This window comes from Rattus norvegicus, chromosome 5, assembly GCF_036323735.1.
Source record: "Rattus norvegicus strain BN/NHsdMcwi chromosome 5, GRCr8, whole genome shotgun sequence".
Taxonomy (NCBI): Eukaryota; Metazoa; Chordata; class Mammalia; order Rodentia; family Muridae; genus Rattus; species Rattus norvegicus.
In genome coordinates, this window is record NC_086023.1 from 52,019,528 (window position 1) to 52,036,262 (window position 16,735).

General features: G+C 47.6%; 1 protein-coding gene across 14 annotated transcripts in view; it reads right to left on the reverse strand.

Moving 5' to 3' along the window:
- The window catches only part of Ankrd6 (ankyrin repeat domain 6), a 140,399-nt gene that overhangs the window by 20,303 nt on the left and 103,361 nt on the right, over nucleotides 1-16,735 (reverse strand). For 10 of the 14 annotated variants that reach the window (XM_039110550.2, XM_017593571.3, XM_039110548.2 and 7 more), the window contains 4 exons: nucleotides 12,301-12,399; nucleotides 4,386-4,484; nucleotides 2,755-2,853; nucleotides 1,006-1,104 (listed from right to left, as the gene is read on the reverse strand). In XM_039110550.2, coding sequence (XP_038966478.1) covers nucleotides 1,006-1,104; nucleotides 2,755-2,853; nucleotides 4,386-4,484; nucleotides 12,301-12,399 — 396 coding nt within the window. The remainder of the gene's footprint in view (nucleotides 1-1,005; nucleotides 1,105-2,754; nucleotides 2,854-4,385; nucleotides 4,485-12,300; nucleotides 12,400-16,735) is intronic. The other 4 variants (XM_063288212.1, XM_063288209.1, XM_063288208.1 and 1 more) reach the window with 3 other exon arrangements.

A 16,735-nucleotide genomic window follows, 5' to 3' on the forward strand; every position in this document is an offset into this window, starting at 1 on the left:
GAAATAATGAAGTGAAGACCCGTAATCTTGCTTTCGAAATGAGTTTCCCAGCAGGGACCCATGGCAGCTGGAAGGCTGCTGTCATCCCCCATGAAGCAATACAGAGCAGGGAGCTGAGGAGTCAGACACACAATCCTGCTTAGTGGGCAAGGCTAGACTCCACTGCCTTTGACAACACAGGGAGACATCGCTGTATTCTACAGGCTCTGGCCGGTGTTTTCTTTCTGTCTAGACAATCGCAGCCACTTAGCACGGCTGTCTCAGTCCTTTGGACTAAGAGACAGCCAATGCTAGGATTCAGAGAATTCTAGAACTATATTATCTAAGTCTGCCCCCAAACAGGGAGATACTGGCAATTTCTGAGAGAAGCTTAAACCACAAGCTTTCCACAGAAAACACGGGAGGAAGGATGTCCTCAAGCCCTTCTAGTGACACACTGTTCTAGAACTACTGCTCTGTCTACACTGCCATTGTCAACAGCTGCCCTTTGAAGAGGCTCGGCACTGAGTACCATGAATAGCCCTGCCTGGGACTGTCCTTGCAGCAGCCATACAACCCTCTATGTGGGTGGGTAGACATCCTTAAATCATTTGTACCGGTCGTTCTCAACCTTCCTAATGCTGCCACCCTTTAATGCAGTTCCTCGTGCTGTGGTGACCCCAGCTGTAGAATTATTTCTGTTGCTGTTTTGTAACTGTATTTTGTTACCGTTATGAATCACAATGTTAAGTATTTTTGGAGATGGAGGTTTGCCAGGGGGGTCTCGGCCCACAGAGTGAGAACTGCTTATTTACATACAGTCTTTCTGGTCCTGACAGACACACAGTAAGAAATGCTAAGGTAAACGCAAGGCATTAATGGGGAAAGCAGCATTTTCCCTAAGCGACCCCTCAGAAAACAACAAAGTCCTTATAGTTTGTAGATATCAACGCTGAGTCTGCTCTGGGGACATTCTTTCCCAAGGTCGTATGACAGTGCCTGAGAGAGGCTGGCGCTGTCACCCACATTATTTTTGAGGTCAGCCCGGGAGCCGCCCAGCAGGAGGACGCGTGTGCTCTGGGAGTGACTATTCTGGCAGGCCAGGTGCAGAGCCGTGTTCCCTGCCTTGGAGAGAGAGAGAGAGAAGGGGAGACGAGTTAGCAGCACATACCTGCAGACTTGCACCGTGAAATACTCACTCGGGGGAGTCAGCCATTGTCACATTGCACACAGTGACAGGGATGGATCCCAGCTGCTGTTTCCCGATACAGGAATGGTGGCTGCACAGTCCCCTCCCTTCACTCGCTTAGCCTTGACTTCTTTACCAGAGACAGAGTTTGAGCCTCCCTCCCGAGGCCCTGAGACTGTCATTGGTCCTTGTATTTTCTGAATCACAAGCACGAGTGCTGTGACACCAGTCTCAGAGGACTCTGTCCAGCATGGACAGTAGCTGTGTTATGGACACTTCCTGGAAGGGGAGGCTAACACGTGGCTTGTAGGCCTGTACCAGGAGGCCTGTCCCGGGAGGCCTGTACCAGGAGGCCTGTACCAAGAGGCCTGTACCGAGAGAACTGTTTTCAATGTTTTGAAACATAAACATTTGAATTATGGAAAAAGGTTGACCTAAGGGGAAATACTTTGCCATTAAATAAATATCCCTTATGGGATATTTGAACCCAGGTTCAATTCCCAGCACCCACAAGCAGCTTACAACCAGTCAGTTCCAGGGACCTGACTCTGGCAGTAATTACACAACCACGTACACTTGTGTGAACTCATGAGCTATGATTCGTTCCTAATATACAGACTTTATGTAAGCCCTCCTCCAAGGCAGCCATTAGAAATGTGGCCTACAGTAGATACAAACCCTGAGTAACGGGTACTGACTCTTCAACGTGGTCCTGTTTTAGAAGCTCTTTTTAAACATGGCTCATTGGGATGACCTGAATCACCTTTCAGGGTCCCACAGGCTTTTGCCCATGAAGAGACCTCAAGAAATGTGAGCACAAGGCTGCCTGAGGAGAGCTGCTGACCACAGGTCTACTGCTGTGTCTCCCCAAGCCCAGACTCAGAATTCCTCCATTTCTCCATGTGAGACCACAGCCAGTCACCAACCATGCAAGTGCATTATGGGAAATCCCCAGGTTCCTAAACACTGGCCACCCCAGGAGAGAAAAGGCAACCCCTTCTCAACTCCCCTCCCTTCTCCAAACCTCTACAGATATTCTAAGGGTACTGACCACGCTTCTTTTATTTATAAAATAACACGTGCCTCTTCTCCTGATGGCTGAAGAAATAATCGGTTCGGTTTAGAAATTTTGGAAAGGGCACAAAAGTAAAAACGAACACCAGAGATTGATAAGTCTAAATGGAAATAGACAGCCACTGATAATACCTGGGCGATGTCTCTCCAGGCTAGCACTGAGCCAGCACCTTACACTCCTCCCCTGCATCTTTACTGCTTTGCGTATTGCTATCGTAGATACACCTAAGGATAAAGTTTTCCTAGCATGCCTCGTCGCTTTAAGAACAGAAACCTCAGACGGTAGCTACCATACAAACAGGTAAGAACTTCGTTTCCTTTTAGGGGATGCAGGGGCATTGACCAGCCAACCTACCTCTTCAGAGAACCGTCTAGGTGAGGCTGCCCCTGCAGCGTCCTCCATGCCCCAGTGAGCTCTCCCAGGCGACTCTCACAGATAGGAGACAAACAGGAGTAAAGATTCCCACAATCCACCTCATCTGTGAAGGAGGAGGTCAGCTGCCGGGCCTCACCTTGTTTCTGGCAAGCACGTTGGCTCCGGCTTTAACGAGCAGCTTGGCTGACTGGCTGAATCCATGCCAGGCGGCTTCATGCAGGGCCGTATTCCCATCCTGAGTAACACATGGGCAAGACAACACATTACCTAGGCTCTGGTTCCTCTCATCCAAACACCACACTACAGTAGCTGCAGGGCCTTCTGCAACTGGTGCCCATCGGAACCACGGATCACAGACAAAGATCTGAGTGGCCGGTTTCTCCATTCTCCTAGAAACAGCAGGACAAGAGCCACTCTGGACACATGGAGGAGAAACGACCTCGGGAGGTGCAGTGGGTGGTCAGGACGTAAGTCTCCTTGGAAGTGCACCATCCAGAAAGGCTCCAGAGCCCCCCACGGCTCTGTCTGAAGAAAACAGCATGGTTGGGATGGTATACTGTCCCCTAGGCACCACCATGCTCCTGATACCAGAAGACGCCCTGAAAAATGGGGCTTATTAGATAGAAAATTCCCCCAATCCCATTCCTTCACACACAAAAAATATTTAGTTATTGAAATAGAAGATACTGAAGATCTCACTAGCCCTGGCTGGCCTACAACTTGATATATAGACTAGGCTGGCCCCAAATTCAGAGACCCCGTGAAAGCTAAGATTAATAGCATGCAACACCATACCCTTGTCTTTGTCAAAATTTAGGGGTCTCTGGCTTACCATTCATCAAAGACACACTGACTGCAAATAAGTTAACCAAGACTTCTAGATATATGGCTTTTAAATACAAACAAACAAAATGACCGCCATCTGCCTAAGTTACTAGGAGAGAGGGAATGAAAGACCGCCAGGCAGGAACACACATGTAGTAGCTCCAGGCTGTCATGCTCAGGCAAGGGTACATTCTCCAGTTATGTACATTGAGAGATGTGCACGAAAGAGCTAAGGCCCAATGCACATGGCACCCAAAAGACGAGAGCCAGGGTTCCAGCATCGAGGAGCAGGGCAACGCTGGGGAGGGCAAGAGGTCACCAGGCCCAGCTGGGGCCAGTATTGGAGCAGCAGCAGAAAGAGACAGGAACCACTCCTGAGCCAGGGCCCTGGGATGTGCTCAGGTATCTCGTGCTGCATTTCCTGTCTGCTCACTTTGCTGCACTCGGGCGGGTGAGAGAAAGATACTGAGGCTGCACTGCACTAAATACAAACATCCACATCCTGAGATTTGACAATTTAAAAACTCAGGGTTAGTAAACAATGTGTCATTGGGATTCAAAACGCTGGGCTAGTATACAATGTATCACTGGGATTCTTAGAAGAAAGAAATGACTGGTTCCTTTTGTTTGCAATAGCTAAAAACTTCAACTTGCTTGTTCATCTAAAACACAGAGCCCCTGAGGATGCGTCTTCCTCTCACCTTCAAGGCACTTTCACAGGTCCTGAGTTCTGCATTTCCTTTCCTTTACCTCGACTTATTAGCAGAGCTTCAGCATAGTGGGAAGGGTTTTTAAACAAACACAAAATCTGGGGTCCCTGATACTCTTTCAGAGAGGTCTGGGTTGGCCTCTCATTGGCTGGGAAAAGGATTGCATCTTGAACGTACCACAGTGAGTCAGGCCGGCTCCTCAGCTCCAGTCAGCCGTAACCACCCCACTCACCTTGTCCTGTCTGTCCAGGGCACATCCCTCCCGGATAAGCGCTGTGAGGATCTCAGTGTTGCCCACCACAGTGGCCCGGTGCAAGGCTGTCTGGTCCCCCTACAAAATGACACAGAGGCAAGAACAACAGATTTCTCTAACAGTCCACATTGTTCCTTCCTTAAGCCAGTCTTGGGGTATCTCTTATCTCCTCAAGGAGACTGGTTACTTGCAGAAGGGCTTGGGCAAAGCAAGCTTTGGGGTCCCATTAGTAGAGAATGCACGCAGCAGAGCAATTTGTTCATAACTTGGAAGGGATCTTACGTCAATAGCAAGAATGGGTGTTGGCCTCAGATCTACCTCTAAAGGAGAGCCAGGCTCTTTCTGGCTGCCTAGTAGAGACATGTCTGGGAGCCAGGCTGTGTATGGCATACAGTTCAACCAGCAGCTCCTGCAATCCTTATTCCCTGCGAGGTCCTCAGGCCCAGATTACAGAGGAATCACTCTCCACTTGTGACAGTTTAAGAGCCTCATGCTTTAATGACAGGTGTGTAATTTGTTCACTGATTTGCACTAGCCCAGAGCAACACGGGGGTGTGAGGACCCCAGGATTGCAGCCTCCTCTCACATATTTCTGAGATGGCTCTGCCTGATTTATGCTGCATTCTGACCCTTCCTCAGCAATGGGATTCCTAGGGTGACTGGTTTTCTCCTTCAGGCACCAAAGCAGAACTTGACTCTTCCCCCCCTTAACTGTTTAGCAAGTAAACACCCCAGAGGAGATAGTAATGAAGGCCTCTGAGCTCTGGGCTTCTAGGAACACAGTTGATCTCTGGAACGTACTCAAGAGTCAAGTTAAGGCAAAGTCAAGTCATGACTGAGGTCCAGGCTTGAAAGGGGAGATGGGTGAACCGTGTGGATATTTTCAGGTAGGAATCATAAGCTAAGGGCCAACGGATCAGAAGAATGGGTTGTATATAGTTGTGTACCGTTTGCAGCGCCTCAGGGCTCTCACCAGAAAGAAGGCAGGGTCAGGGTTCTTTAGGATTCTATGAGTCAGCTGATAAGATTTGCATTAGTACATTTTTCCAGAGAGAGGGGCGAGGACACATTCCTGGACGTCTCTGAAACATTTCAGAGTTTCAGAATATATTTCATGTTACAGTTTGTGTGTGTGTGTGTGTGTGTGAGAGAGAGAGAGAGAGAGAGAGAGAGAGAGAGAGAGAGAGAGAGAGCGCATAATAAAACCTACTCAATCCTAGCCAGAACACACATGTGGCTGGGTACTTGGTACACACCTATAATCCCAACACTCAGGAGGCAAAGGCAGGTGAATCATGAGGTAAAAGCTAGACCTGGCTACACAGCGAGACTCCATTTTCAACACAAAATAACCTCAAATCTGCTTTTCTTAAAATAAAAATCATAAAAGTCTCTCTTAAAATCCACATGGAAGGGGGCTGGAGAAATGGCTCAGTAGTTCAAAGCATTGTTTCTCCTCCAGAGGACCCAGATTCAATCCCAAGTACCCACACGGCAGCTTAAAACTAGCTCTAACTCCAGTTCCAGAGGACCTAATGCCCTCTTCTGGTCTCCGTGGACATCGTGTACGCATGAGGTACACATACTTACATGTAGGCAAAATACCCATGCCCATAAAATAATTAAATTTTTTAATCTACAAGAAGTGATTTTTAATTTCTTCCTTGTTCTTTTGAATGCTCTTAGGTTGCTAGTGGCGAGCGGCCATTAATCATCCTACTTAGCTTAGATCTAGTGTGCAACACTAACCAGTGAGCCTCCCCCACCCCACCCCCCCACCCCCGTGGGATAGCGGCAAGTCTGGGCTGGGGTGCAGTGGTTTGAATGGGATGGCCCTCCTGGGCTCACGTACTCAAATGCTTGGTCCTCAGCTGGTGGAAATGTTTGGGAACAGGGGTGACCTTGTCAGATGAGGTGGGTTTTGAGGTTTCAAAAAAACTTCAACCATTCCCAGTGTGCCGCTGCCTCTCTGCCTCCTGCTTGAGGATCATGGTGTGAGCTTCCGGCTGTTCCTGCCGCCATCCCGTCACGGATTCTAACTCTCTGAAGCGTGAGCTCAGCTGAGCTTTATAAAGTTGCCCTGGCTGTGGTGTGTTATCACAGCCCTGGAAGACTGAGACGGGGCAGTAAATACCGGCTTTCTCCATAGGACCAGGTCTCTCCACCGGAGAGAATCACGTCTGGCACTATAAACTCAGTTAGAAACTGGTGGCTAGGGAGGCCATAGGCCCCAAGTAGGGAAGCCCCCGCTGTTGCTTTGCATCGACAGGATGTACCTCTCAAATTGCCTTCCAAATAATGAAGTTTGTGCCTAGAGGATAGCAAACCAGTCTGCTTTGGTTAGAGAAGCTTCTTTTTTGCAATGGCTATTGGCGACCATAGATGCTCATAACTGGTCAAAGTGCTTTGCAACTTTAAAAAACTTGTTTTTAAGACAGAGTATCTCTGTGTAGCCCTGGCTGTCCTGGAAGTCGCTCTGTAGACCAGGCTGCCATCGAAGTCATGGAGATCCTCCTGCCTCTGCCTTCTAAGTCTGGAACTAACAAGAGTATAACCTTTTGACTTTTAACTATTTAACATATATAACTCCACACATTAGGTAAAGTTATTACCAATTACAATGTAAGCCATAAGAAGGCATGAGGAACAGGACTACCCCTCTACGAGCCTTTCTCCCCATTTACTTGATGATTTAAGGGTCATGGAGAGGGCTGGGAGAGGATGTGCAGCCCCAGCCCCATGACTGGTGTGACTGTCTCTGTATTCAACAACTCTGCCCCTGACACCGTCGGTTTTCATTACACTATAAGTTAGATTTGGACTATTAATCCAAAGTATTGAACTTGGAGAGGATCCTTCTGTGTCTTATGGTCATATATTGCACTGGCTGGTTTTGTGTGTCAACTTGACACAAGCTGGAGTTATCACAGAGAAAGGAGCCTCCCTTGAGGAAATGCCTCCACGAGACCCAGCTGTAAGGCATTTTCTCAATTAGTTATCAAGGGGGCAGGACCCAGCCCATTGTGGGTGGTGCCATCCCTGGGCTGGTGGCCCTGGGTTCTGTAAGAGAGCAAGCTGAGCAAGCCAGTAAGTAACATCCCTCCATGGCCTCTGCATCAGCTCCTGCTTCCTGACCTGCTTGAGTTCCAGTCCTGACTTCCTTTGGTGATGACCAGCAATGTGGAAGTGTAAGCTGAATAAACCCTTCCCTCCCCAACTTGCTTCTTGGTCATGGTGTTTGTGCAGGAATAAAAAACCTGACTAAGACACATGGAGAATGTAACACTTATACGTGGCTTCCTGGAGATGAGCTAGACTCAGAGAAGGGTTTTCCGGGTGGAGCCATGCTCAATGCCCAAACACGTCAGATGGGATCGCATCCAGGTCTCAGCTTTTTAAAATTCCGCCAAGATTTCTAAGACATCTTATTTTCTTATCAGATTAGCCATGGGTTGTCCCAAAATGGTCATTTTAAAAAAATAAAAAGATTGTTCTCAACGAGAAATGTGAGCTCAGTACTGACTCAGTCGGGTTCCTAGCAGGAGAGGCCTTTTAATCATCCCACAAATGACGGGCATTCTGCCAAACATTCCTGGATCAATCGGGGCAGCCTCTTTAGAAGAAACCTGCATTCCATGCTACTGCATATAAAGTGGGAGCAGCGTGCCCTACTCGGCAAGTCTTGTCAAACCGTCCCGTGAAGGGCTCCGTTCAGGTCAAACGGTCCACCGTAGTCCTCAAGCTGCTCATGAAATGAAGAGCTGAGGCAGCGTTGGGCCAGCAGGCACTATTGCTTATTACGTCTTTGCTCACCTACGGAGGGCGTTTGCTTCCTTTGAGACAACTTCCCTTTGCGAGACTCCAACTTGATAGGAACACTAAACCCGAGTCTTGTGTTGGTTCTTAGCAGAACATTTCCAAATGGAGCGTTAAGACTCAAGGAGATCTGACAGCTGGGTGCAGTCGTAGTGAGAAGCTGTCCTGAGCCAGCTGGCCCATTCAGGTGCGACCCTGTGCAAGCATCTGAGTCCCACTCTAGCTTTACTGCCGCTGTGGAGAGCCTGGCGCTCTGCTGACCGTGTCTATTACTGCCCTGCTCTTCACGGCGGGACAAACAGGGCTGTTCTCCAGGGCTAAACTGGTTCCAGTGGCCTCCTCCAATCTTAGACGCTAGCCCTCTCATGTTAGTTACCAAGATGAGAATGAAAGGCTCTGAGAGAGACAGAGTGCGGGGATGGGGTAGGGCTGGGGAGCCATGTGTGGAACCACTGAGTCTCCAGAACTCAGCTGAGCCCAGACCCTCAGCTGAAGTGCTCTCAGTTACCTGAGAATCAATTCTTGGCTCCTATAAAACTAAACACACAAAGGTACTATAGCATATATTCTTATTATTTTAAATATACTACTAGTTACATGTCCTCTTCTAAACATGACACAAAGGCTACACTTGACCTACAAATGGACCCACACAGCAACTCTGACTTGAATACTCGGCTTGAATAGGATCTGTATCAGGAAACCCTGAATTGATAGAAAATGCCAAAGGAAGCCTAGTTCTCTCAGCACATTTCTCCATATTCCCTCAACACTTGGTGATCCCTAACCTGTTCTATCGATAAGCCTCACGTAGGGCAGCTAGCTAATTCAAACTGTAAAGCCTCTTTGCCTTTACAGCAAGCTGCCACCAGCTTTTGAAGCCAGTCCAACCTTAGCACCAGTCTCCAAAAGGAGCTGGCGTCTGTGAGGTTGGGGCTGCCTCACTATGCGAGCTGGGAGAGCAGCATCGAGGCCAGCCAGTCCCTAAGTCACCCAGGGTCTGTGTGTTAAATGATTAGCTGGGAAGGAGCAAAGGAAGAGACACTGCCAGGAACACTGCAGTTGGCACTCTGATTTGGAACATACTGGCCTGCTAGCACAGCAGTCTGGACTGCCACCATTCGACGTCCCCGAAATGCCAGGGCTTCACATGGCAGAACCCCAGAACCTGAGGTCTAAATCTCTGTTCTGAAATGCTTTGACTTCCATCTCCTATGCAGTGAAAAGCACTGGGTGTCCCAAAGCCAAGCTCGTGAATGAAGCCCTGGTCATGCGGGGATGGAGCGCACCCCCTTCCGGAGGAAGCCCCCAGGGGCCCAAGCAAACATGCTATAAGCAAGCCCTACACCAACCAGGTAGCGACACGAAGCGCGCGGGGCTGACCTCTTCTTTCTCAGATCTTCTAGGGTCCTTCCTAGCCTTTCTTCTCTGCTTTCTCTTTTTTTTTTTTTTTTTTTTTTTTTTTTTTTTTTTTTTTTTGGTTCTTTTTTTTGGAGCTGGGGACCGAACCGAGGGCCTTGTGCTTCCCAGGCAAGCACTCTACCACTGAGCTAAATCCCCAACCCCTTCTCTGCTTTCTCTTATTTTTGTCTTCCTTCATGCTTTTTACCTTGGCCACAGGATCCTGGACTATTTCAGGGGTAGGAGTCATGTGCTTACTCATTGACCAATCAGAAATGGCGTTTGAGCTCCTCTGAGAGTTGATAGGATTAGCGGGAGACAAGACAGAATTTGCTCCCGGAGCTGCAGATTCTAAAAAACTGGCTTCCACGGGTTGAAATTCATAATAATCCCACTCCAGGCCACTGAAGGTCATTCTTCCTCTAATTCTCAGATATTACCATGCCATAAAGATCAGTATCTGCAGAATATGAAGTTAGAAGGAAATCTTTATATAGTCAATGTGCTTCTATCCACCTCCGAGATGGGGAACTTCTAAAGTGACACGCCCCTCCACTGTTAGGTCCCGTTCTTCTTTAATGATGATAAAGCAATTTATTTGCATTCTTGTCGATATTGCAACGCTGGTTGTCATCAGGAACGGTGAGTGCACAGGAAACAGGTGGGTGTCACCTCAGTCCTGCCTCCAGCTTTCACGCTGTTGTTACAGTGTTTCATATCATATGGAGAAGCAAGGTATGTACGGTCTACATAGGGTAGGAGGATGTAAAAGGCCCCAATAGCTCAGATAAGAGCAGGGTTTTATCTAAACACAGGGCTGGCTTTCCTCCTGCCCTGGCTCACCAGGGCTGCGCTGTGAGAATTCACGCCTGCTGCTCTGTTCCCTTTCCATACCGGAAACATCAGCCTAGGGTCTGCTGCACAAGACCACGGCAAGCCTCAGACTCAGCACCTGAGACTGGAATTTGGTTGGATAGGCTGGCATGCCTGGCACTGTGACAGTAGCAAGCAAGAACTTTAATTATCAAAGAGAAGCCTAGGTTATCTTTTTTTTTTTTCTTTCTTTCTTTTCTTTTCTTTTTTTTTTTCGGAGCTGGGGACCGAACCCAGGGCCTTGCGCTTGCTAGGCAAGCGCTCTACCGCTGAGCTAAATCCACAATCCCAGCCTAGGTTATCCCAACAAGCTCGTACCACCAACTCGAGGCACTACCTTTCCTCTCATCATTTATTTTCCTGTATTTTCCATCAGTCCTCTAAGGAGACGATATGGGTCAGGAATGGTATATTGGTGACAGCGTAGAAAAGTAAAGTGTTATCACCCCAGGTGAAAATCAAAAGCTTAAAGCTAAATCAACATTTCTCAGAATAGCACCCTTGGTGACCCAGTAGGCTTCAGGTATAACCAGAGATTGTATGATATGCTGATAAATCCTCTGCCCATGCATAAGACCAGTTCACATACCTGCTTACCTGTTTGCCTGCCCCTAGATAGGGTCTCACATACTCAAGGCTAGCCTCAAACCTGCTACGTAGCCAAGTCATTTGTGAATGTGTTTGTCAGGTTTTAGGATACTGTACAGAGTTGCAAAGAATATTCTAGCTAGCGTTGCTCCAAGTGAATCTGGAAGAAGTTATTACAAGGTCAGACTCTGGAAGATGCTGTTTTACTCGCAGAACGTTTATCTGTCAAAATCGTACTGTGGTGAGCGGGCTCAGTGATTAAGAGTACTTTCTGCTCTTATTAAAGGGTGTGAGTTTGATTCCCAGCACCCACAGCTCTCACAGGGTAGTTCACAATCATTTATTGGCATTCCTGTAGATAGTTCAAAGCTTGTAAATAACTCCAGTTTCAGGGAATCTTATGTCCTCTTCACCAGGCGTGCCGTGGTGCACAGATACACACGCAGGTAAAACATCCAGATAAAATAATATATAGAAAGAAAGAAAGAAAAACGCTTCCTGAAAATGGTTCCCAGTCATACTGTCATAGTGCTTTCTCCTTATTACTCACTGGAGGACCCTCACTCCTCAGAGACTCCACCTTCTCCAAAGACCCAAGGGAACAGGGTTCTGTGCTGTGCAGTTCCACTCAGCCAACGCTCAGAGACGCAGACCTGACACATGATGTCGGAGGCTCCAGGGTGAGTCCTGTCCTGGCACGTCCTTGAGCTGATGGAGTCATCTCAGTAATAGCACAGAACTTTCTGGAGGCCTTGTTCCTGCGTTCTAAATCCCTTCTCCCCTTTTAGTTGGAATGGTACATCCAACTAAATGAAACTAAGATTAAAAGAGGGGAGGGGATGGGGAATGGGTTTAAGTTTCACCTTTGCTTTAGCAGTAAGTGTGGTCAGACACATATCTAGTGGGTCTTTCCAACTACCAGTGTCCTTTGCCCTAAGACACAGACAAATGCTCTTAGAGACTGAGCTCAAATGCTAACGGAGTGACGGAGAACCAGAGTGGAGGAGCCTCCAGCAAACTAGTGTGTTGCTGAGAGTGGGTCTCCCAGGAGGTATTCCTAAGAAAGCTGCTGCCAGCACAGGGACCAGGCTAGAGCCAAAACCATCCTGGCACTCTTCCACCCTCCATCCTCATACTGCCAATGTCGGCACCGAAGGATGCTACCCCACACTAACTCCCGGCCAACCCTGCTCCGACGGAGGGAACGCCTACTTACATCATCTTGTACATCGAGGTCACAGCCAGCCTTCAGCAAAATCTGCACCACAGAAAGATGACCCTTATTGGCAGCGAGGTGCAAGGGGGTCCGGCCATGCTGTTAATGCAAAAGAGACGGCTGGTTTTAGAACAAGATACCCCAAGCAGGCAGGACACTGAAGCGAACGAAGATGGCGGCACATCAGCCTTCGAGAACGCCCTGCCCCTACCCCTAGTTGTTCTTTTACTCTGGCAGGGGATTCTCAACCAATTTATCCAGAATTGAAGTTGCCTTGGTTAACTTGGCCACTGGAATTGTAATTGACCAAGAAATAAAAGTGTTCCGTTAAGAATAGTGGTGCACTCCTTGAATCCCAGAAGTCAGGCAGTTCTCAGAGTTCCAGGCTAGCCCAGGCTACATAGTGAGACCATGTCTCAAAACAACAACAACACCAATAGCAACAACAACAACAACAAAATGTGTTTTAAAAAAGCAAAGAGGGTTGGGAATTTAGCTCAGTGGTAGAGTGCTTGCTTAGCAAATGCAAGGCCCTGGGTTTGGTCCCCAGCTCCGAAAAAAAGAAAGAAAAAAAAAAAAAAAGCAAAGATTTCTCTTAGTGCATAATTCTTACATTTTAAAAAAAGATTTATTTATTTTATGTTATGCCCACCAGAAGAGGGCATGGGATCCCATTACAGATGGTTGCGAGCCACCATGTGGTTGCTGGAACTTGGACTCAGGACCTCTGGAAGAGCATGAGCCCTCTCTCCAGCCCACATCTTATTTTTTAAGCACCAAGTAAGTGCAAAATGTGGGGTTTCTTGTCCTCCTGTTTTCCACTGGTGCTAATACCATAAGGTGGTGAAGGGCTGTGACCAAGAACCTGAATGGAACCTGGGGGACAAACAAATGTCAAATTCTTCAGTTCCTGAAGATCTAGTCAATAACTCCATAAACTTAAAAGCCATAGCCAAGCAGAGGTGGATTGGAAAAGGCTCTGCCTCCTTTTAAAGACAGATTTTAAAATTACGAAATCGACCATTTAAAAAATAGTATATCAAGATCCACATACCTGACAACTATTTAAAAAAAAATTCAGAGAATCCATTGCTGTTCCTGCGAGGCCTTCCAGACCTCTTTGTGGCCCCCAAAAGCTAACCTTTCTTTTGAATTTGGCACTTATCTTTCCTTTGCTTTTAATTACACTGTCATTTCCTGTTTACTGCCAGAGGCAACATACAGGTTATTGTTTCAAACTTATCTCAGGCACGTGAAGCAACAGAGTACCATTTGGCTTTTCTCTTTGTACTTTTGTTTGTTGTTGGGTTTTGGTTCAACATTCTATTACAGCGATGTTACACAATGTTGCAGTTTCCCACACCGTATCCAGGTATTCCCTGTGGACTGTTGTGAGGGTTAAAATCATGTTTTAAGTTGACATTACTATGTGTAAGAGATCTTCCATCAAAAACGCCTCTAACCCATAAGCCCCACTTGCAGGACAGGTAACTTCCTGGAATGCTGGGGCTGTTGTTTATGGGAGAACTAGCTATGTGTTTTTCACTTCTGTAAACAAGGTTGGCTGCCCCAAGTGCATAAGATTTGCTTGATCACAAGTAATGTGGGAGGTACTCAGGCAGTACTCATCCGGATATATGCTTGCCCAATAGACAAAGGTGAGAGAACTTGTGGGTTTTGACTTTATAAGCCTAAAGTAATTTGGTGTCATACTCTGGGAATCCTGGGTAAGGACCTGGTCAGTGTCTATCATCCTGGCCAGTATTTGGCTCAGATATTAGAGTAGTGGTCTTATTCTTGCCCAGTAGGAGCAACACTACAGTGAGATGGTCTTCTCAGCCCTGTGCCTGAGTCACAGGGAGAACCATTCCCTTCTCTATAACTGTATTAAGTTTGTGGGCTCCCATGGTGTGTGATACCCAAAAGGAAGTGCACTTTGCTGAGCGTACATTAGCTTCTGTCCACGGAACTAACTTTGTCAAACTCCCAACTCTCCCGAGACATCCTGTTTTCCCTCAGGATTTACTGTGAGGAAAAGCTATATGACTACAGCATTGGAGGAAAAGGGACTTATGGGGGCCTTCTATCCAGCCTTTCTCACCGAGAACCCACTGCCGTTATTGATATTCTAGTGGGATAAGCATGTTTATGATCTCGCTAAAGCACCCGTTAGTCATGATAACTAACCATGGAGAAAACAACAGACAAAAAAGGATCTTAATTCCTAGCCATGAAATCCAATCAAAACAGTAGAATGAGTCTGGGAAGAAAGAGGCCAGAGCTTGCTTTAAAATTAGAATTCACAATTAAGGGACAAGGTTACTCCCAAGAATTAGGCTACAAAAAAAAAAAAAAAAAAAAAAAAAAAACCTTCACAAAAAGGGAAGGTCGCAAAGGAGACAAAGGACTGACCTCTCTTTCTCGTCAAGTGCTACTTAACCTTGATCCTTTCCATGAGGCAAGGTGCCCAAAGGGAGGGAAATGAATGGGTTTTACTCTTGGGCTCAGGCTCCAAGTGTCATTGATGTCCTTGAAAATGACCTCACATCTCAACACTGACTAAGGGACCTTCACAAAGTTTTCTAAGGCATTCTGGATCTCAGGATAGCTCATCGTGGGGCTGAGGGAATGTGAGGAAAGAGACACAGCAGTCAACTGCAAGTGCCTTAAGAAGAAAAGCAGCAGAGAACAGGCATGGAGGACTGCCCGTAAAGAGGCTAGACCCAGAGACACAGCTCAAGGGACCCTGGGGATGTTTCCTACCTATTCCTGATAGGCATGGAGAATAAAAGGTTTGTCTAAGTGAGCATAGGCAGAAGGCAGAAGGGAAACAGCGTGGTGGTTCCTCCGTGGAGCCTAATGTTTGCATGACTGCCTGGTCCTACGGTTCCTGGCCTACTGACCATGTCAGTGGGATGGCCTTTGGGCACTCACGACAGGATGAGTGTCTTGTAGATAGGGCAGGGGATGATACAGTGCCACATGGGTGCTGGCCCCCTGATTTGGACTTCATGGTAGCCAGAACTATGAGAAGCAGAGGATCTGCTGCTTGGGCCGCCAGTCTATAGCATCTTGTTTCAGACGCTGAATGGACTAAGATGGGCTCAAACCAGATCACATGCGTGAATGCACCCAGAATTACAAACACAATGTCCCTTAACTGCTGACATATCCTAATCCAAAATCAGAGTATTCTCGTTGAGAAGTAAAAGGCTAGGGCTGCTGGAGTCAGATAGGTCTCAGTCAGCTCTAGCGATGCCTGGTGATTTAGTGTAGGACCATTACCCAAGCCTGCTTTCTCATCTGACTCCACACCCACCCAGACTTGATACAAGAATGAAGTACAATCCTCCACCTGGTGTGGCTTCCCTTCTGCTGCTGTCTGTCAGCCCAGCCCCCAAGCTAAGGAAGTCCCCCAACTGTTGTGCCTCTTGGACAGGCAACCCTACACCTTTACCACAGCAAAGCATGGTGAGCTGTTCACACTGTCATCTAGGCGTGAAGAGACAGAATTTTCAAGGCTCTCATTTGCCGGTCCCTCCTTCCACATCTTGCTTCCACTTTGAAATCTGCTCTGAAGTTCCCACTTTGTGCTTCTGCTTACAAAGTCTTCCTCTCTGGAAACACCCTTCTCTAAACTCCTCCTCCTGTTTCCCAGCCACTTCTGCATTCATTCATTCATTCATTCGTGGCATTTGCCGTTTTGTGTTAGAAAACCACAGAACATCCTGAGACCAGCTTGGGTGTGATCTCCTCAAAGAACTGTGCCTCCAATGAGTGATGAATCAGGTGGACACTGGGTGGTGGGAAGGACACGTGTAGGAGGTCCAGAGTTCCTGGAGCACAGGGACACTGGAGCAAATTCCATAACACCGGTGTTGTAGTTAGGGTTTTATTGCTATGAAGAGACACCATGACCATGGCAACTCTTAAAAAGGCAAACATTTAATTGGGGCTGGCTTATAGGTTCAGAGGGTCAGTCCATTATCATCATGTCAGGAAGCATGGCAGCATGCAGGCAGACAGAGTTCTTGAGAGGTAGCTGAGAGTTCTACATTCAGATCAGCAAGCAGTAGGAAGTGACTGTGAGCCACGAGACCTGGATTGACTCTGAGGCCTCAAAGCCCACACCCCCAGTGACGTACTTCCAACAAGGCCACACCTCCTAAAAGTGCCACTCCTTATGAGTCTATGGGCGTCATTTTGATTCAGACCGTCACAGCTAGATTGACTTTAGGACACAAATGGCAATTGTGGGGTGCTGAGAGGCTCAGATTCAAGGATGACTCTGCCCTCAGGGGATGTGTCAACTTCCTGGTCCACGGTAGCAGATGCAAGCACACAGGGGCTTCTCTGAGAAAGCTCTCGTGCCTACCTACACTCAGCTCCTTTGCTGGCCTCTGGGAGGGCACAGCCCTAGCAAAAGCAGACCGAA